This window comes from Meriones unguiculatus, chromosome 19 (genome assembly GCF_030254825.1).
Source record: "Meriones unguiculatus strain TT.TT164.6M chromosome 19, Bangor_MerUng_6.1, whole genome shotgun sequence".
Classification (NCBI taxonomy): Eukaryota; Metazoa; Chordata; class Mammalia; order Rodentia; family Muridae; genus Meriones; species Meriones unguiculatus.
Window position 1 is genome coordinate 63,530,330 of NC_083366.1, and position 21,632 is coordinate 63,551,961.

The following is a 21,632-nucleotide window of genomic DNA, read 5'->3' on the forward strand; positions in this document are numbered from 1 at the left end:
TGGTATGGTCACATCACACTGGGAAGCTGGCTGAAGATGACTGAGTAAACCAGCACAGAATCTGAGTTATGCAAACAGACAAAACACATTCTGCAGCAGAAGCAGCAATTCTCTCCAGAGGGCAGTTGGCCAGGGTTGGAAGCAGGAAAACGGACAGTGGCAAGGACCACCCGCTTCGCATCATGGCCGTGGTATGCGGGGTGGAGGGCTGAACGATTTCTACTTTAGTTATGGGGAATAGCCCATAACTAGATGGGATTAGATGGCATTCTAACGGAATCCAGCGCTCGAGGGGGCTCTGGTGTCATGAGAGGACTTGAGACCGGGAAGGCCAAGAGCCTGCAGGCGGCAGTGCTAAGCGGGGAGAGTGCCTACCGTGGTGCCTTCCTTCCTTGGTGTCTGCGTGCGGGGAGGGTGGAGTTCCTGTACACAGTGAGGAGCCCGCAGGATGCTGTGTTCTCAACTGCTTTTTCTTAAGCAGCATTTGCAACCTTCTCCAGTATGTGAAATTTTCATCCTTCTGGCTAGAAAGAACTCTTGACTCATTTACGAAGAGGAAGGCTAGAATCTTGTCCACCTGGGTTTTTTTTTTTTTTTTTTACCATCCCTCTTAGAAGCTACTCTGCCACTGGAGGTGGGTTCGGCTTGCTCAACGGGCTGCCGACTCGGTTAAGAGCAAACCCTCACCAGCACCACCGAGCATGCACAAGCCCAGGAGCCCTCTACTGAAGGACCACAAGACCGGGTCAGTGGTTGGTTCTTTTAACTTTTATTCAGATAAATACAACACCTGCGCAGAGCTGACATGCAAGTGGTGTCACCACGGGACTGTTCTAGAACTTAAAACAGGCGTTCCAGATGCACAGGCACAGCTGGCTTTGACGAGGGAGGGTGGCAAAGTTCCATGGTGTCACTTGCCCATTCAAGGCTGATAGAGATGAAGACGAGCATTGTCCTTGAACATCAGCTTTTGGAGTGTGCATAGGAGACAGAACGCAAGCGCCTCCCGTTAGGCACTTAAGAAGGTATTTCAACACTGGGTAAGCCGGCTCCTTAACAACTATTATATCTCATTCCCAGGAAGAAATTTCAGAGTGAAGAAAATGGCACTTACCCTTGGCCATCAGAGTTGGTGAGACTAGCGATTAAAAGAGTTCTTGATATACTAGACTACAATTTAGAAATGCATGAATTAGAGAAATTTCATTTGTTGCATCTTTCCTAAACTTCTGAGGATCAGAGTGACTTCTTCAGTTTGGATTGGTCTAGTTATCACCTTTCTAAAGAAAACTACTATGGCATGGGTTCTGCTACTCCTGTACATTAATTTAATTTAAATAAGTTAAGGCCCCAATTACTGACTAATAGTTTAATCTGAAGGAAAAGTTTGAGCAGTCGGCTGTTCTTATTTGAAGCCAGTTAGGGTGAATGGAACATGGGGTTGAATTCAATTTAAAAATTATAATCCTCACATCAAAAAAGCAGCTAGCGTGAGAGGCTACCGTGAGTGGGTTTGTGAAAGGGCAGCTTTGGGGCTGGAGGTGGGGGTGGGGGCGCAGACCAGGCAACAAGGCCAGGAACCCTGGAACAGACAGCGCCTTGCCTGACTTGCTCCAGCTCTAAGCCTCCTGTGCAGAATGACCACACCGCCCCCAAGAGAGCAGGGCCGGCAAGGAGCCTTTACTCAGCACTACTGTCCCTTCTGTGCAGTTCCTGGGAGGACAAAGGCCAGTTCTGCTCCCTGGCAACTGCCCACATTGGCCACGTCTGGTCCATTTTTTTCTGTAAAGCAGTGAACTGGCTCAGCAGCAGGCTGGGGAAGCAGAATAAGGCTTCTGGGTTGAGCTGCTCCCTCCCCTGACAGCCAAGAGAGAGGTTGTCTGGAGGCCTGACAAGAGTAAGGCTACTTTCTACAAAGTATAAAATTCCAACCACTCCAGTCAGTCTATTACAGTGAACTGAATCGCTAAAAAAACAATGTACTTTGAAAGCCTTTGCCACATCTGTAAAAAAAGAAAAAGTCTCAAAGTCTTTAAAACTCCTTTAAAATGTATTAATATCCTTCTTAGTTAACAAATATAAAACCGTTTAAGACACTTGGTGACTTTCTTGGGTCGTATCTCTGAGGGAGGGCTACATATATATATATATATATATCTTGGGGGCTACATTGTGAGGTTTTACTGCTAAAATAATCTATTTGGTAAAAATTCCAGAAAGAGTTCTGTCAAGAAAATAATTGTTTTAGAAGAATTGGGTTTTTTTCCCTCCAAAATGTCAAGAAGAATAAGGACACAAATATAACATACTTAAAATTTCAAACACAACAATATTATTTCAGTAAATAAATAAAAGTGGCACCAACTTTATGGCAATTTTTCAAGACACAGCTCAAAGATATTTTAAAATAAATAACTACTCCAAAAAAAGAGCCACCATTTCAGCACAAAAGACACAGCGTTGACAATGGAGTGTGGCGAGGAAGGCCAGTGCGGCAGGCCACGTCCACGAGGGGACAGAAGTGCCACCCTTTGGCGGGATGGACCCTTAGGCAGATACTTGTCCAGAGAAGAAGGCTTCAGGAGAGGCCAGGCTTAGGGCTGTCTTTTGCCATTTTTCTCTTTTCTTCCAATGTGTGCTTAAATATTTTCTTCAGGGTGTTGTAAACTATTGGTCCATTTTCAGAATCAAAATTAACCTGATGAGAAAGAAAAATTTCTATTTAAGACACTACAGTGTCTTAAAAATTTAACCAGTTTCTATTTACAAAGAAAAGAAGTATTTGGGAAAAAATAATAAAGGTTTATGTAAAACTACATATGGTTAAAAAGCACATATGATAAGTTTCATACATGTTAGCTGAGAGACTATGTTGGAGCTGTCAACCACGCCAATCCCAAGCCTTTGAGTGAACACTCATACAGTCTAGAGCCTAGATATCAAACAGTCCAAGCAGCGGGCCATCAGGGAGGTCAATAGTGAGTGCGAAGCTCAGAGACTAGCCACTGCTGCCGCCACGAAGTTCCCTTTTGAAGGAAGCACACCAGCGGTTGCAGGTCACCTTCAGAAGCCCTAGGGCACCCTGGATGACAGTCTGAAGACCTGAACACCATGTGGCTTTCCTGAGGCTGTGTAGCTCCGTCTTTTATCTAATGGCTGTGGCAGTGGTTCTCAACCTTCCTAACACTGCAACCCTTTAATACAGTTCCTCATGTTGTGGTGACCCCAGCCATAAAATTATCTCCTTGCTACTTCTTAACTATAATTCTGCTACTGTTGTGAATCGTAATAGAAATATCTGACCCACAGGCTGAGAACCACCAGGCTCTGGGCTTCAATTTCCTCATGTGAAAATATAAAACCCAACACCCACTGCCTTAAGATTTCTGGGAGTTGAAATGAAATCTAGCACCTGTGAGTGCTTTGTACACATAAAAACCTCAGTGAGACTGAAGGTCCCTCTCCTGTTGGGAAGGCACCGTTCACACTTGGGGCCTTTGCCATGCTTGTCATTCTCCGCTGAGGAACGATGGTGACAGGATAGAGAACCCCACACTATTCCCAGAGTAAGGTACATCTGACAGAGAAGGAGCCAGGGTCCTGGACACAGCTTCTTCCCTTCACAGGTTGCTCCTTTGGGGCAAGTTCTAAGAGGGCCAGGCTGCTCAGAGCGTCATTAGCAGCGCAGGGGTCCCAGATGCTGATCTGCTTCTTTGTCAGTGTCCCGTCCATGGTGTCATAGGTCAGAAACAAACAACTGCCTTTCTCCTTGAAGCATGTGTTTCGTATTTCTGCAGGTACCGACCTGACAGTTTTGGACATCTAACTCTGCTTAGATGATTCTTGTTTAAACCCAAGGTGGAACTGGCTGGACATGCAGATACCCCTGACTGCTTTGAGGAACAGGATTTAAAAAGACGTGTTCAATGCCCAGCTGTTTCTCTCTTTGCCCATATAAAAAGCTCTTTGTTCCCACAACGTGACAGGTCAGCTTTGTCTTGACACCACGGTTGGCAACTCTGGAAGTACTTATAAAACACATTTGCATTACAGAGCAACAGAGCTTTACTGGAGGAGGGAAGGGCCGGTGTGGGTCCCAGACTTACAGAGGGGGTGTGCCTGCTGCAAAGGGTACAGGGCTCACCTTGGTGAAAGCTTTGACGGCGTGTGAAAGGCAAGCATCCTCCACTTCCACAGGAAGCGTCTGCAGGCTCACTATGCAGTGCAGCACACACAAGATGGTCTGGTGCTGACCCTGTTTTGTTTCCCCAGAAATAAAAGAAAGTTATCTCAAGAAATCAACTCAAATAAGCATCCAGTGAGCTGTTGGCTATGAGCTAGTACTCCAAGCACTATGTCACGTGTTTACTGTTCTGTATTAATACACTATGGAAAGTGTCCGGAGCTGGGTCTGAGCTAGCGGCTTTGTCACAAAGCCAGGGTCAGGGAAACCTGAAGACTGGTGTGGCTTTAGCCACATGCTTCTCCTGCAGTGCACTGCATGAACCTTTCTTTCCCGCTGCTACGGATGTGATCAGTTCAGCGTGGTCAGCTGATGCTGCAGTCTGGTTGCACAGCTCACTCGAGTGCCAGCAGTCAGTACTGTGTGCCCAGGTCATTGCTATCTGGAGAGGCGGGCAGACAGACGAAGCCCCCAGCAACAGCTCAAACATAAGGAGGCAGCTGGAGGCCTGAGTGGAGTAGGGCAGACTTGGGAAGAAGGGTCTGCCGGCTTCAATGCTAGGGGCTGTCTGCCTCAGCCAAGAAAAAGCTCATACTGTGAACAACACATACATTAAATGTGTGTGTGTGGCTCACTGAGACCCGGTACTAACATCTCTTCTGAAAATCTATTCTAAGAGAATAATCTGAAATATAGTAAAGCCTTTGAACACAGATTATCGTCACCGATAGCCTGTTGTGACAGGAGCTTTGCCGGTAAAAACCAAGTCTGAGTCCTGCTTAGATGCTGGCCATAAGCCTGGAGCAAGCTTCTAGCTTGCCCTGTCTGTAAAAGGGGTCCTTCTTCTGCAAGCACTATCAAGATGGACAGAGGGGAAACTGGGATTACTTCCTGAAGCAGCTGTCCACAGCTGCCCAGCAGAGTTAATCTCCTGTCTTATCTACCACCTCCTGTTCATCTCTGGCATTTGAGGCTATGAAGCCTGAAGATTGGAATTGGAAAAAGCCTGGTGGGAATCCTAGAGCAAGCTGGCTAGCCAGCCTAGCCAAATACACAAGGTGACACCGACCTTAGATCTTCACATGCATGTACAAATGTGTGCTCATGTGAGTGAGCAAGCAGACACAGATAACACTGTGTGTTACGTCTTGATATACATGTATGTGAGGGGATTTCCCACATGTGCGTTTGTGAACATACTGTGTGTGTAGTTTGTGGGCAGACACAGGCGGATCGCCGTGAGTTTGAGGCCAGCCTGATGTATAAAGCAACTCCAGCACAGCCAAGGCTACACAGGGAAACCCTGTCCTGAAAACAAAACAAAATGAAACACCTCCAAAAAACCAAACAACAAAAAACCTAAACAAAAAAAACCCTCACCCCCCCCAACACACAAAAAAGCTAAGTTTTACACTAGAAGGTGTAATGAAAAATAATTTGCCTCTTTCTACATCCATAGCATCCTTCCCTGATGGCAAAACCAGAAGCAGATTATAGCTCCTAATATTCTTTTTTACTTCATACATAAATAAGTAAGCTATATAGACTCATGCGCACATCACACCCTTCCTTTTTAGCCATTCTATGGAGTGCACATTTCAATCTGCTTTTTAGTTTTTACAGATCCATGCTCACAGTGAGTGGAAACACTCTGAAAAGGTGGTTAATTATGATACAATCCCACTTTGGCGTCACACCGTCTGAGATGCTCCTCTATTTATGAAAAAACTGTTTCTTTTTGTTTGGTTTGTTTTGGGGGGACAAGGTCTCACTACGTGGCCCTGGCTAGCCTGAAAATCATTACGTAGACCAGGCTGTTCTCAAACTCACAGAGCCTCTGACTCCTGAGTGCTGGAATTAAAGGTGTGCACTACCACAGCTGGGAAAATACCATACTTTCCAGCCAAAATAAAAATCTAAAAGTCAATGACATTTACTATGTTAAAATGTATGTTGAAAAGATTAAAAAGGAAAGATTGGAAGAATTTCATGTGACTCTCCAGGATGTACACTGCAGAAACAGTCCCTGAAAGTGTGGTCACCTCAGTCTCCCAGGGCATGGATATCTTCCTTTGAGGGGTGGGCATCAAACCAGGGCCCCTGTACATGCTACTCAAATGACCTACTGTGGAGCTGCTTCCCAACTTGGTTTTTATTTTTTATTTTTTTGAGACATTCTTACTGTGTACCACAAGATGTCCTTGAATCCAGCTTGTAGTCCGGGCTGGCTTCCAACCTGTAACCCTACCTCTACCTCCTGAGTGCTGAGATTACAAGCACTCAGTGCCATTTCTGTATTTCCTAAATGCGTATGTCTCCTATCAATTTTGCTGCAGATCAAACCTGGGCCCTTGCATACACTGGGCTAGTCTTCTGCCGCTGAGCTACAGCCCCAGCCCCAATCTCTTCTCTTAGGAAAATAACTAAACTAGGGGAGTGGAGAGATGGCTCAGTGGTTAGGAACAAGCCTGGCTCTTGCAGAGGACCCACACAGGTGGCTCACAAAGGCCTGCAATTTCAGCACTCAGGGACTTGGATGCCCTCTCCTGTCCTCTCTGAGCATTGCACTCTCATACAAACACACAGACCATACACACAAAATTAGGAGAAAAGAGAAAAGAAAACCCACTTAATTAGACCTACGTAAACAATTCATTCTTTTGGTAATGGCTTTGTTTGCACATGTGTGAAACTTATAGTGAGGGCTTTAATTGAATTCATTAGCTGGTCCAATTGCTGCTTTACCTTCTCTAGTAAAAACAGGGCATCACCAGCATCTGCTTGTCTGTCAACCAACATGTCCACATCCTCTTTGGTGATTACAGGCTCTTTCAGTTGCTCAACCCAAGACCACATCAAACTGCACAAGATGAAAGGGTCTCTCTCACCACATATCCTTTCCCAAGCTCCCTCTCGGGAATTGAGCTCTTTCTACAAAGGAAGGAGAGAGAGATGAACACAGGCCCCGGGAGGGGATCCACCAGCGGCTGAAGCGCGAAGGCTGGGCTCCGGGGTGCAGCCTGGACCTTCCCCAGGGCCGCAGCTCTGGGCAGGAGCTTCTCCAAGCCCAGAGTCATCCCTGCCACAGCAGCAGGGCCGGCTAACTCCGGGGGAAGGGCCCCTGCAGCCTCTGTTTCAGAGACCAGAGAAGCAGTTCAAGACGGAGTCTTCTTTCTCCAGCATCTGGTAAACAAAGCAGAAATTCCGACTGCAAATGAGATAGAATGGTAGATTAAAACTAGGAGATCATTTATAAATTAATCTAGTATCGCAGCTAAACCTTTTAACCAAAACTTCAAAGTACACACACACACACACACACACAGAAAATTGCATTAAAGTTGGTAAATATGGTGTGTGTTTTTCCAAGTGCCTTTTAGAATCCTATAGACCAACCAAGTACCAAGTCGGCACGCTGAGATCTGGGAAGTTAAAAACAAGTAGGAAGCCTTGTGAACACTCCCAAATCTCTGCAGACTATTTGCACATGAGTTTAATTACTTGTGTGTATTCATGTGTGTGCCTGTGTATGTGTGCATGTATGTGTATACCACCAGCATGTGTGTGTGGAAGCCGGAAGACCACTTTGTGGAGCTGGTTTTCTCTCTCTATATGAGGTCCAGGAGAACAGATTCAAGCTTGGAGGCATTTGTCTCTAATGAATCATACTGCCAGCCTCACAGGAGATTCTAAGACTCCATCTTACAAAAATGAGTTAAGAAATTCTTTATAGAGACTGGGCACAGTGGCACACGCCTGTAATCCCAGCACTTGGGGAGGCAGAGGCAGGTGGATCTCTTTGAGTTCAAGGCCAGCCTGGTCTACAAAGTAAGTTCAGGATGGCCAATACAGAGAAACCCTTTCTCAAAAAACAAACAAACAAACAAACAAACAAAAACAAAAAAATCTGGCAGAATCAGATTTATGTTTTGGTAAATCATAAAAAATTTCAATTGTCAAAACAGTAGTAAAAACATGGTTATTAACATTCATTAGCCACCCAGCAAATACTTGTAGCATGTACTGTAATTCGATAGAAGTGGTGACACATTTCTAACTTTCAGAGCAACCTCCCAGGGAGGCTCCTCACACATCGTCACCACTAAGGGGAATACAATACCTTGTGCATAGCTCAACGCTTGAAAATGGGGAGTATTCTGCTAGCTTGCTTTACTGCATGGGCCATGGCACAAGGACCCTCCCACGCTGGGCTTTTCTTTCTCTTATAAATAAGCCCATACTTGGAGTTGTCTATATTTCTGCCTATCTCACATATTGCGTATAGAACAGAACAGCTTTTTCTTTAACCTTACAGACACAAGAGGAGATAAACTGGGCAGAGCAAAGACTGTCTTGGTGAAATGAATACTGCACCATGACACTTGCTGGAGCTTCCCACTAAGACAGAACTATAGGGAGCACTGACTTTACTAACTGGATTCTAGCTCTGCCACATGAACCATGGCTCAAGAGAGCCACATGACCTCTGGAGTCCTTAGTTTCCTCACTGTGGCACTGCACTCAGAAACATAAGAAAGGTCCATAGTCCACACATCTAGGGTTACCATGAAAAGCACATGGCATATTCATGCAAGGGCTCAGCACAGGCACACACAGCGCCACATTATTCAAGCCATGTTTGTTTTGTCTTTTCCCAGAGTACAACTGGCTCTTTTAGTTACTCAAAGTTCTCAAAGAAGGTAAAAGGTTTGTGACTCCGGAAAATGCTTTTATACATGCCATATGACGAAACAGCCTGACTCAAACCAAACCTGCATCTTTCAGTAGTTGTTTAAGGCAGTGGCTTAATCTCTATGAAGCCCTGGCTATCCTGGAACTCCCTATGTAAACCAGGCTGGCCTTGAACTTGCAAAGATTTGACTGCTCTTGCTTCAACTGCTTTGACTAAAGGTATGGCCAACAGCGCCTGGCCCAAGCCCATCTTTATCAGCTCATGTGGGCACCTGGCTGACCCAGGAGTGGCATCATGACATTCTTAACACAAAATTTCTTACTTGCTAGCTTGCAACATACAGTAATGCATGGGAAATGTTTGTTGACTGGATAAGTTTTTTCCAGTTTATAGTGGGGAATATAGAAAGTGTATTTGGAAGGAAAACAATGTCTGAGTTTCATTAACTAAGTACTCTAATTCAGAAGAGCGTTTATTCAGTTCTCTATGTCAACACTGTAAGTTGGCATGAGCTCTAAACTTCATTTCCTGCCTCTGAAGATACCCTAGCTCCTTGGCTCAATGAATGAAAGAATATGGAAGAGCAGTGATTACTTTAACAGCACGATCTAAAGAACTGGCTCGCAGCGAGGGGAACTTGGGTTCAGCTCCCAGCGCCTACACCAGATGTCTTATAAATGTCTGTAACTTCAGCTCCAGGGATTTAAACACTGTCTTCCTGTCTCTGGGGGCACCTACGTGTCACTGTACAAACCTGCCCCCATAATATATACATAATTAACAATGAAAAGTAAATAAAATCTCTCAAGTAATCCACAGAAGAGTATGGCTGCCAATTCAGGATTTCTCCAAAAGCCCAAGTCAGTCCTGTGCTGGGGCAGGTTCTGTTGCTGCTGAGTTCCCATCTTTTCTCTAGACAAGGTGTTCATCCCAAGCAAAGCAACTACAGCTAAAGACTGTCTTCCCACTAAAAGTAAAACACAAAGAAGGAGTTAAAATTTAAAATTTACATTCTCTCTCTATTTATTTAAATGAAATAAATACCTGCCACATTTCCACTTTTCTTTTTACTTCCTCCTTTTCTACAAACTCCTTCACATTTGCCAAGGCTTTGGCTGCCAGTATTCTCCTTGCGTCGGCACTCAGTTCAGACTGCAGGCCAGCATACGGCATCGCCTCAGACAGGTATGTGCTGTCTTGGGTTTCCTGTCTGGGGGGGAACTGTGCCTTAGGATTGGAGCCACAGTTGAGAAGGCTGCCTGGAATGCAACCACCAGGAGCTTCACACCCACAGTGCATGACTTGCTCTGGATCCTTGTGGAGACTAGCAAAGCTGGGTGGCGCTGGTTCTCCAGGATTGTCAGAACAAGAAACTCCCACAGAGAAGGTCCTGCTCCGCTGCACTTCCTTTGGAATGTCCTTCTTATAGAAGAGTGGTGATCCATCATCATTGAATCCTTCCAAGCCTCCACACTTTGACTGAGTCCAGAAAGAAAATGCACTGTGAACCAAGGCATCCTTCTCTAAACCTAGCTCCGGAGTCGGCGGGATGTAACAAGGGCTGGTGGGCTTCTGATGCAGGCTGTGGTCCTGCAAGTCCTCGGCAGGCACTGTCCAAGGCGTCTCCCCTTGCTCCAGGATAGCTTTGACTCTCTTTAAATCTGAGTCACTGTAGCTGAGCTGCCTTTTCAGATGTGTCAGAGGCTGAAGACACTCAGCATTCCTCCTCTTCCAGAGAGGGTCAAACTCGGGCTCATTGGAAAGAATCACACCCTGGTTCTCAAACTCAGCCTCCACTGCAGTGGGGTTGAACGGGTCAGGCACGTCGCTGTTCTGCCTCAGTAACTTTTGATCTAGTCGCATCGTGACCATCTCAGACACAGTCTTTTCGATTTCTGCGGAGAGTTCGGGTCCTTCTACCATGCTCCTCACCACTACTGGCCTGTTCTCAGCCAGGTCAAGCAGCAGCTTGCACACGAGGTGGATGATCTTTGGCACATACTTCAGAAGTCGCGCTTCATAGCCATGGAGCAGATGGCGCTGGCGTATCAGGTACTGGGCTAAGGTAACAGCATGTGCTTTGGGGTCACAGCAAGAGAAAATATTACGGAGTGGAGCCAGAAACTGAGTGAATTCCCGGACACAGAGCAGCTGTCCTCTGGTCTGAATGGAATTGGGGCGTTTTGCCCTCACAAATATAATTGCTTGGTCAGCAGTCATTCTTGTTGCAAAAACTAAATAACATGCAATTAAAACACCTAAATGGTAAAGAGTATTTGTATGAGAAAAGGCTCAGGAATGTATCATGTTTCAGTCTTTGATTATTTAAAACTTCAATATTGTTACAAAATCATGTAAGCACGAACAAATCTGAAGGGCAGTAATGATACCTGCCAGTTTTTAAAAAGATCCATTTATTTATGTATATGAGTGCTCTATCTGCGTGTACACCTGCATGACAGAAGAAAGCATCAATCCCATTACAGATGGTCACAAGCCACGATGTAGTTTCTGGGAATTGAACTCAGGACCTCTAGAAGAGCAGCCAGTGCTCTTAACTGCTGAGCTATCTCTCCAGCCCCACCTGCCAGTTTTTTTGTTGCTGTTTTTTTCCTACTGGAGCTTATATAATTTAGGCTGGCCTTAAACTCTGTATCCAGGCAAGGATTACCTTGAAGTAATGATGCCCTGACCTCCACCTTCTAAGTGCTAGCATTAAAAGTGTATGCCAAAAGGCTGGTTCTGTGTAATCCTGAGTAGCAAATCCAGGACCTCATGTACACTAGGCAAGCACCCTACCACCTGACCTTCAGCATTACGACTGCAGAGACTTTAACACGTGTCTGTGGCAGTTCCTTCGTGTGACTGAGCCAGCTTTGCATCCCAGAGGTGGGATAGACACAGCTGGCAGGTAAAGGAGTGCAGAAGGGAGGAGGGGCATAACGAGTGAGCTACCAATCCACTCTAGCCCTTCTGGTATAGAAGGGAAACAGAAGGAAGCCAAATCCTGATTCTGTGTTCCTGGTCAACAGCACTTGATGTTTCCATCCAATCCATCACTCACTCTGCGCCTGGAACTCCTGCTCTGCCATCTTTGCCACCCCTGCCAGAACATTCTTGCTGACCCCTCTCCCAGGTTGGAAAGGTTATGATCTGGGCATTATCTACAGTCATAGAATTCTCCTCTGCATGAAATTTCTTCCAAACTATGCCTACATTAATCTGTATTTTTCTCCGGACCATGACATAACTCCCTTACATAGGCGAATACTATTAAGGATGTCAGCTGTAACAGAATAATGACTGCTACTTTCATTAGTTACTTATTGGTAAGAATTCATAGTCAGTTACTTATAATATAAAGCAGCTAACAAATCGTACTGTAAAAGGCAAGTCAGACACCCACACAATTCATGACTTATGGACATCTAATTATACATGATAATCAGAACCTCCGAGAACTGCCTGTCCTCCAGTTCTCAGTGAGTACAAGACAGCTTTCTCATGAGGACACAGCAGGTCTCTAGTATAAAGATAAGTACCTGCAGAGGTATAACATGCAATGTCTAGGAATACAGATATTTTGGCTCTATCCTGAGGGTTACCAATACTTGCATGAGTTGAATGCTAGCCTAGGATGTTTTTATGCAGGGAGGAAATCCCATGGCAGGGGAGATACGCTGGGCTGGCTTTGTCTAACTAAATCAGATGACGGTGAAGCTCTCGACCCCATGCCCTTCATTTTTGCTATCAGACCAGCAATGCAATGTTGTTTGCTGGGTGTTTACATAAAACCACTGGCTTTTACACAGAACTCTACATGCAAATGGTCGCCTTCACGTACGCAATCCCTGACAGCACAGGAAGGACGGAGCCAGTCAACCACACATGTCACACTGACCCTACCATTCACTACATGTGCCGAATTACTTCATTCTTCTTAAACTGCAGTCTATCCAACTCCTACTGTTGCTAACAAGTTCAAAGACAGCAGATGGAAAACACTTACAACATAGAAGGCCAACAGTACTTGCTTTTATAGTTATTCTTTCAGTTAAGAAAAATAGTTGGGGGGCTGGAGAGATGGCTGGGTGGCTAAGAGCATTTGCTGCTCTTGCAAAGGGTTCCTGCTGCTACCTGGTGCTCATGATGGTCTGTGGTTGCAGCCTCAGGAGACTCGGACACCTCTCCTGACCTCAGTAGGCACCAAAAATTCGCATGGTCCAGACACACGCACGTGCAGGCAAACACTCATAGACATAAATAAAATCAATCCTAATGAGAAATAATACTTCATTTATTTATTAGATAAATAAGTACCATTTATTAAAATGAAGTGCTCCAAATAAGTAGTTTTAGAAACATGCTTAAACATGATGAGTTTTCAGCGCTAAATTATTCTGAAATACTCTTATTAATACATGGTTATTATACAGGCTTAAGAGACTTCAATATCTTTTATTTCTTTAATTTAAAATTTTTGTTATGTTATTTATCTTTAGAATTATAAAATCTTATTCCTATATCTTTCATTATACCCACAGGACAATAATATGACTTCCTAGAACTCACCTGTTCGCCCCAGCCCTGCATGGCAGTGGACAGCTACTTTTCCTTCCTGTAAGGCAAACGTCATCACCTTTACCATGTCTAAGATGGAGGTAAGAGATGCCACACCATAATCCTTCCACCCGAAGTTGTAGAAATAAACTATACAGTGAAAGGAAAAAGAAAAGCAAAATTAACATACATACTTGCAAGGACAGTAGAAAGAATGAGTTTCAAGGCATGGAGACGTCACTGAACAAGCAGGCCTATCATAGAGGCTTTCATTTTGGTTGTTGTTTTTTGCTTTTTGAGACAGGGTCTCACATTATAACCCTGATTGGCCTGGTGCTTTATATTCAAACCAGGATGGTCTTGAACTCACAGGGATCCTCCTGCCTCTGCTTCTTGAATGCTGGCATTAAGGGTGTGAAACACAATGCCCATCTAATAGGATTTTTATATTTCTACTAAGTTTAACTTAAAATTTCTTACAATCACATTTAGTATTACCTAATGCATTTTCTGTTGAAACTCAGCTGGAAAGAATTATAAGTTAAAAATTAAGACAGAGGCAAAAAATATGTATTTTTGTTTAAGAACAGAAGTTCTCTAAAAGGCTAACAGATGACTAGATACACACACATATATATACATATTTTTGTAATTATATATAATATACACATATTTTCTACTTAGGATGGAAAAAAGCTAGACAAATAAGCCCCTTAAGAACACTTCCCCAGACCGCATGCTCATCCTCATCAGCCCGGCTTGAACAGCCATGCTGGGGAGACTTCTATGATGAGCTGTGGGCTAGCCATGAGCACATGTTCTTGGGAAGGCAAAAATTATTCAACTTCCAATCCTCATCGGAATCTTTAAGCTATGTGATGTCAGACTAGCCGATAACTCTAAGCCTAGGCTGTGTGGCATAATCTCTGTAAGGACAAACGGAGGTCATCATGTCTACATGGTTCAGGCACTAACTGAAAGGAAGCCTTTTTACTGCAGGGTCTCCTCCCAGCCCCTCTCTTGGAGAAAAGAAACCCTGAACTCACAAAAACAACATCAAAGCGAGCTAGTATCCTTTAAAGTCAAATTAGAAGCCACCCTACTCTGTAGATTCTATTGATAAGTATTACCTAACAGCCTGGAAGACAAAAGTATTGTCCTGTCAGAGTAGGATAATTCAGGATGGGAAGGAACTTACTGCCAGCCTCCATGAAAGCTTCAGGAAGGTAAGTGAAACCACTTTCTTGTTCCAGAGAGTTCCCACAGCTGGCATGCTCACCAGGACGCTGAAGGTTGATTATTGTTTTTATGCCATGACTGAAAAGAAAAAGAGCAATCAGTTAGAAGGACCTGGAGTGGTGAAAAAAAAAAAAAACAAACACAAATTTTAGCATTGCTAAAACTAATTGCTCTTAAGCTTTTCTTGGAAATCAGCTCCTCACGGCCTGTGTGTAAGCGAAGTCCTTTTCACGCGCTGCCGTCTCAGTGAAAGACAAGCACGTTGAATTTGTTCACTGCAGTGCTGGGCGACGCAGCACCTACCTGAGGAACTGCTCAATGATGCGATACTTCTGCAGCAGCTCAGAGGACGGGCGAGCCATGGCCAGGATGTTGTCAGTGACCCTGAAGATGGGCATAGCACGATGAGAAGCACAGAACTCAGGACACTCTACACTATAGGATTAGTAACTTTTTTCTTCTATGACTTCAGCAACTTCCATATTCTTACATAAATCTACAATCAGAACTCTGAGAAACTCTGTAGCTCCTTAAATCTCTGAAAACAAATTCCAGGACCTAAGTCATTTATGGATTCTGACAAAATGTCTCCAAGGACTCTCACAAGATTCTATGGACAGAAAAGGGACCTTCACCTTGTGACACAGTGGAGGACAACTGGGAGGCTGTTACTGGACAGCAGTTAGCTGAGGTGTGAGATGGGGTAGTGATGCCGGACATACGTAGGGTTGGGGTGAGAATTCAATATGATGTGTATGTACAGTAATCTTTAGCACAAATCCTGGACTGTGGCTACAAATACTGAGGTGCTGTAATTTAGCTAAGAAACAGGTAAGGGGGGGGGTCCAGAGTCAATTTTGCCTGACCTCAAATGCTGTTTTGTGTTTCTGCTTTCTATCTGTGAAGCAAATTAATTAATTAATTTCTCTGGACTACCAATAAAATGACATTAACAACTCACAGGTTTTATGAAAACGAGTGATAATTTGAAAGCATCTAGTAGCAACATTCCTTGTCTTACAATCAAATCAGTATTTACGAATGAATCAATGAACAAACAGAATGAGTCAATTCACAGTTGGCCATAAAAAGCCTGTTCTCGTGTTAGACCTCCAGTTTTGTTCTGTTTTGTTCAAATTTGTCATCAGGAAGCTGGTAAATGATATGAAAGGTAGTCTATCACAAGTTGTGGCTTATATGTATGTCAGAGTAACAGCCAGGAGACTGACAGGTCAGTTTCCAAAAGACATATCTCTGTCAGGAGCAACGTGTAAAACTTAATATGGACTCCCAGAGGCTGAGATGCCCCAAACTCAGCAGCTGTTAGTGAGATGGAAGCTGACGTGAGAGCAGCAGCGATGGTAAAGGCTACCTCTGATTGGCTGAAAACTGAGCCAAGTGTTCCTGGGAGCAATGCTACATTAGACATTTGCTTGTCTGACTCTGACTCAGGAACATTTGTTTCCTCACATCGCTAGTGTCAGACTTGAATATGATGTGTACAGAACAACAGAGGACTTGGGCTGTGTCACCACAGGTATACCAAGAAATCCAGCAGAAGAAAGTAGAGACAGCAAGTCAAATAAGGTGGCCAACAAATGCCTGCTCTTAAAATGAATTCTTGCTGTGTAACATAAATCACAAGTACAACTCTCCTTTAAACAGCAAATTCTTCTAATTTTCTGCATGCTTCAAATATGAGTTTGAGTTTTTTGAGACAGGGTCTCACTGTGTAGTCCTGGCTGGCCTGGAGGTCACTATGAAAACCAGGCTAGCCTTGCACTCATAGAAACCTATGTGTGTCTGCTCCCTGGGTGCTGGGATTATGCATCACCATATTTTCCAGATCAGAAACACACCCCTGACCAGCTCATCATTATTAAGTGTGTATGGCTTAAGAATTCACTGCACTTACACACAAGAAACAATGCCATCCTCTTACAAGTTGCCTGCTGAACTGGCAGCCAGTGCTACTTCAGTCAAGGAAGACTAGATTATACCTCATAATAACATACAAATGCTGTGAACGTGGACCTGTACAAATCTGAGGATTACACATGGACCATACAATGTAAAAACTATCAAATTACCCATTAACCTAAGATACTTAACACATGTCATTTCACTTAATGTAAAAGCTTTGGGCTTAATTATTTACATTTTGCAAAGGAGAAACCAAGGTTGAATGAGCCAGAGTCCCACAGCGGGCAAACCTACTGGCAAACCCAGGGAAGTGTGCAAGCTCCCGAATTCCAGGCCCATGTCTCCTCTCCATTGCCTCCCGGCTCACAGAATCCCTGCTTCGCTCACTCCACACAGCTGTGCAAGACCCGGGGCCACACTTACCAGGATGAGTAAACGCCCTTAATAGCTTGTTCCTGCTCACTCCAGCGGGCTGGGTTCTCATATTTACACGCTCTCCCACCACACGCCATGGAGCATGCCATGTGTCCAGGGATGACATGCCGCAAACGCTCTCCCACCTTTGTGTATTTTGGTGTTGGGCGTTCTGAACTTTCTAGAATATACAAGGAAGGAAGAGTCAAGACGCTATCCTCCCAATAGTGTGGTAATATGGGAAACAGTTTCATTTTACCTCAGGATTATATGAGCAGGTGTAAATCCCTTCATCTAACATTTAAAAAGCTTTCACACACAGTATTTCTACATATTATATTGATAATGAGAATGCTCATCTTTTTCAAGAGGGTGAATTTTGTCCAAAACTACACTAATAGACATCACACACACACACAAAAAAAATCCACAAATCATTTCATCATTTTATCTCCTCTTATATATCCATTCAGTCTTATCATAAGCAGAGTAAAAAACAAACAGAATTAACTGTCAACATTCTAGAAGTACAGACACAACTACAGCTGATACACATTCCTTACACAAAGGGCAGAAATTGTAAGAAAGAGTTTTACTTTTTCTCTCCGGGAAAGTGGGATTCCCGTCTGTACGGTTGACAGAAGACACAGCCACCATCACCTGGAGGGAAGATGAGGACAGCAGCTTGGTGGCAGAGCCAGAGCCACGCCGGGCTTGCTGCAGCCTCAGGACCGGGTCAGAGGTGGAGTGCCGGCGGCCCTGCAGAAAGGCAGTGAGGAAGTGCACAGCCGAGGGCCTGCGGGATGGGTCCTGCGCCTGCATGGCACCGGCTCCAGGCGGGCAAGAGCTGGAGGCAGGCAGGAGCCAGCTCTGGTTTGCTCGGTGAGGAGCTACACTGAGACACAGGCATCGTTCTGTATGATCTAAGAGCCTCTCAGGATAGGCTGACTCGTTTCCATAGTGACCAACAAAGAAACTACTGATTCCCACTTAGATCTGAACAGGCAAAAATCCTACACGAACGGATTGTGTTCTGGACAAATTGTTCAAATACTGGGAAGAATAAGATGCATTTAAAGCAGATTGCTCTTAAATCTAGATTATTTTGTTTCTCAAATGCATTTAAAGATCTGGCTTCTCAGAGAATCACTTTAAAACCACTTTAATGAATTTTAAAATGCTTTTATGATAAAATACTGTCTTTTATGTACATCAAAAAGTTTAAATTTTGTTATGCTTTTCATAGTTGGCCTCCAGGTATTTTAAAAGAAAATCCTGCTTTTCTTTGAAATAGGATAGAAAAGAAAGTTTATTGTAATACAGAGGTATATCCTAGATCCTTCAACATTATTAAAGGATCATTCAATTTTTCAGAACAAAGTGCCTTTCTGTATTTTCTTGATAGAACTACCAAAGAAACACTTGGATGGAATAAAAGACATTGTAGAGCTACGAAGGCAGTTTCTTTTTCTTTCTTTTTTTTTTTTTTTTTTTTTTTTTTTTTTTTTACTTTTGGAAATGAAAACCTGATTCTTAGTTATATGCTGTTGGAAACAGCTTAGGTGTAAGCGAGAGTAACCATGAGCAGCCATGTCTTTCCAAAGTTCTCTGCCTTTCGTTGCTATGGGAGAATAACGGCTTCTAAGTCTCAGTGGAGGCATTTGAATAAAATGCACTAAAGTATCACATTTTTAAAGGAACGGGGTGAGGGGGAGGCAGCAGTTTGAGAATAAAGGATATAAAGAAAACAGAAACTCAACAACTGCAATGCACTTATTGTCCGCCTCCTCTCTCGTTAATGTCAGGCTGTGCCCGCGCTTTCTCTCCTGTGCTCGCTGCACAAATGGTATTTCAGTGGTGTGCGGACGGAAGCGTAACTACTGCTATAGATTGGGCTCTAATCAATGCTTTTAACATTCCACCCTCATATCCCCGCCATCATGTACTTTTGCGAAATAAGATGGAGGCAGAGAAGCCTAATTTGATGCTCCATTTGCTACTTTATCTATAGTATCATACAAAACTAGAAAAGGATTCTCACCCTCCCACCTCAATTCAGAAAGCAGTTTCTCTGCCAGAAAGAATGACCTGAGAAATATTCTAGACAAGGCCTACTTGACCCTTACACTCAATCGTAGAGGGCAGTTCCATAAGGGTTTACATGAGAGGAAAGCGTAGAAGATACTGGAAGATGGCTAAGGGGACCTAACGCAGGAGGCCCTAAGAACTGCACTTGCTACTCTGGTGACAGCTCTGAGAGGACTTCTGAGCAAGTCCCTGGATTCTGAGCACACAACACAGTCTGAAAAGGACAAGTACGGGAAGCTCACTGTGGCCTGGTAAGGATGGGAACTGTGAATGGGGACACTTCAAGGGCTGGGCCGCTGTGATGCCACCGTGGAGCTGGGAGTCCAGCTGAGGAGAGCAGCAGACCTGTCATGCTTCCCATGGAACCAAGCACAGGTGGTGTGAGGACACCGCAAGCTCTGTTGCAGGCACTGTTATATTAAGGCAACAGGGAGGAGGTGCCAGCCAGGGAGTGATGGTAGAGAGCGGGCACTGAAGGCTATCTTCAGAGGGAACTCAAAAGTGGCTCTGCTCCAAACTGTACTAACTTCCACAGGAATCTGATGTGGAAGACTCACGTGGACTAAGCTCAGGAAGGGATGGTTTATGTATTACCTCAACAATAACTTCTGCAACTCACACTCAAAAAGTTCAAGAAACAAAACCATCTTTGCGTTGTACCTGTAACTTTCCTGTGGGTCTGAGATTCCTTCAAGATGAAAACCAATCCTCTAAATGTTATTGAACGCTTGAAACTCAAGGGTCTGTGTTCCGCACTGCTCAGCAAATAGAACTGTAGAGCCTACTTTAAAGGGGTCATCGGAGACCCCAGGAAGAAAAGGTTTCAGTGCACCCCAGAGGAAGAGGCCTAGCTGACACGGCCAGCAACAGGGATGGCTGCTATAGTCAGTGGGGCTTTTGTAAAGATTTAGCTGTGACAGGAAGAGAATGGCCTCAGAATTATAGCGAGAGGCCTAGAAACAATCAACTGTGGTAGGAATGCTAGGGGAAAAAAGGTTTAGTTAAAATTAGGAAAGTCTGGGCTGGAGGGATGGCTCAGCAGTTAAAAGCACTGACTGTTCTTCCCGAGAACCAGAGTTCAAATCCCAGCACCACATGGTAGCTGACCACTGTCTGCAGCTCCAGAATTTGACACTCTCACACAGACACACATGCAGGCAAACCACCAATGCATATAAAACAAATAATTTTAAAAAATTGTTAAAGTCTTGGAGTTCTGTCTTTAGATATCTGAAAACAATTCAAGTTCAAGGGGTGCTTCTGTGGGAGGCAGCGGAGGGGAAATTAGAATTAGTGCTGATAGAGAAAGACCCAACGTTAGCAAACGTTCAGGACCAATAGCTTTGTGTTCCTCTGCAGGAAACGAGCCTCCTATCCCAGCAGAGGAACACAAAGCTGGAGAGTCAGCACAACAGCCTCCTGTGCGTGGCTCATACGTGGACCTAAGAACACGAGCGGGTGGGCCTCCGCTCTCCCTGGACCTCCTACAAGGCTTCCTGTCATGGGTTTGTCTAAACAGGAAACAGCCTGAACAGGTTTATTACTGAAACCCTGAACCCAAGAGAAAATGCCCAGTCCTTGGAGCGCCAGGCCTGCCTGGGATACTTGCGATTTGAACCACCTACAGGAACAATCAAAGGGGAACAGGCCAACTACTCAGTCGGTACTGCTTAATTGCTTAATTGTACTTATCAAGAGAATGTATAATTACGCATTTTCTATGCGATACCTCATTTTTCTCCTTAAGTATCACTCTAAGCTTAGTTCTGCATAGCTGTGAAAAGTGGACGCAAAGGCATCTTAGCTGGCAAAGCCCCTGCCACCTCCACATTCTAATGCAGTGATAGTCGGAATCCAGAGGCACAGGATGGTCCTGTGGATTTGATCTGGTACAGCTTTCCTGGTTTTTCTTGTAGCATGCCTTCTTTTTTCTAACGGTAGCATGTTGGAAGTGGAGAGAGGGGAGACAGAAGCTGAGCCCAGTGTCCTGTGAGTTTATGGGCATGAAGGGAAGAAAACCGACCGCTCTTTCCTGGGCGCTTGTTTGAACAATGCCTTTCAGAGGACAACACCATGCTGGCTTTAGAGTAAGCGAGGTCATGACAGTAGTGTTGGTTCTGGTGATCTGCACAGAAATTCTAATAACGAGGGGGAGGGAGACACTCAATGATGAGCAGGCTTTGCACCTGGTAACTTGCTAAACATTTGCTCTGTGAAAACCTCTTCCCCTGTTAAGTGGCTGTGGAAAGCGCGGCCCTGCAAAATATTATTCTCATACTAAAATACTTCCATGTTATGTAAGACATGAAAGGGGAACTGAAATGGCTTTCTGATTCTGTCACGTAAAAACATGGCTTTTGGGTTAATGTTTGTAAATGGCATAAGGCGTGGCCCCAACATCATTCTTTGGCATGTGAATAAGCCAGTGTTTCTGTTATCCTTTCTTGAAGAGGCTGCCATTGCCATGGTGAAGAGTCTTGCCACACTTGTTGAAAATCTCTGAGAGCTGGGAGTGTAGCTGAGTGGCAGAGC

At 44.4% G+C, this 21,632-nt stretch overlaps 1 protein-coding gene across 6 annotated transcripts in view; it reads right to left on the reverse strand.

Annotated features, from left to right (window-relative positions):
- Window positions 1–753: 753 nt before the first annotated feature.
- Ptpdc1 (protein tyrosine phosphatase domain containing 1) overlaps window positions 754–21,632 on the reverse strand; it is a 47,259-nt gene continuing 26,380 nt past the window's right edge. For 2 of the 6 annotated variants that reach the window (XM_060372797.1, XM_060372798.1), the window contains exons 3-11: window positions 17,609–17,771; window positions 17,022–17,193; window positions 14,979–15,059; window positions 14,635–14,753; window positions 13,449–13,586; window positions 9,921–11,134; window positions 6,929–7,114; window positions 4,145–4,255; window positions 754–2,698 (exon numbers count right to left, since the gene is read on the reverse strand). In XM_060372797.1, the coding sequence (XP_060228780.1) occupies window positions 2,579–2,698; window positions 4,145–4,255; window positions 6,929–7,114; window positions 9,921–11,134; window positions 13,449–13,586; window positions 14,635–14,753; window positions 14,979–15,059; window positions 17,022–17,193; window positions 17,609–17,771 (2,304 nt within the window). In that variant the 3' untranslated portion in view covers window positions 754–2,578. Of the gene's footprint in view, window positions 2,699–4,144; window positions 4,256–6,928; window positions 7,115–9,920; window positions 11,135–13,448; window positions 13,587–14,634; window positions 14,754–14,978; window positions 15,060–17,021; window positions 17,194–17,608; window positions 20,315–21,632 lie in introns of those variants that run through there. The other 4 variants (XM_021638186.2, XM_060372799.1, XM_060372800.1 and 1 more) reach the window with 3 other exon arrangements.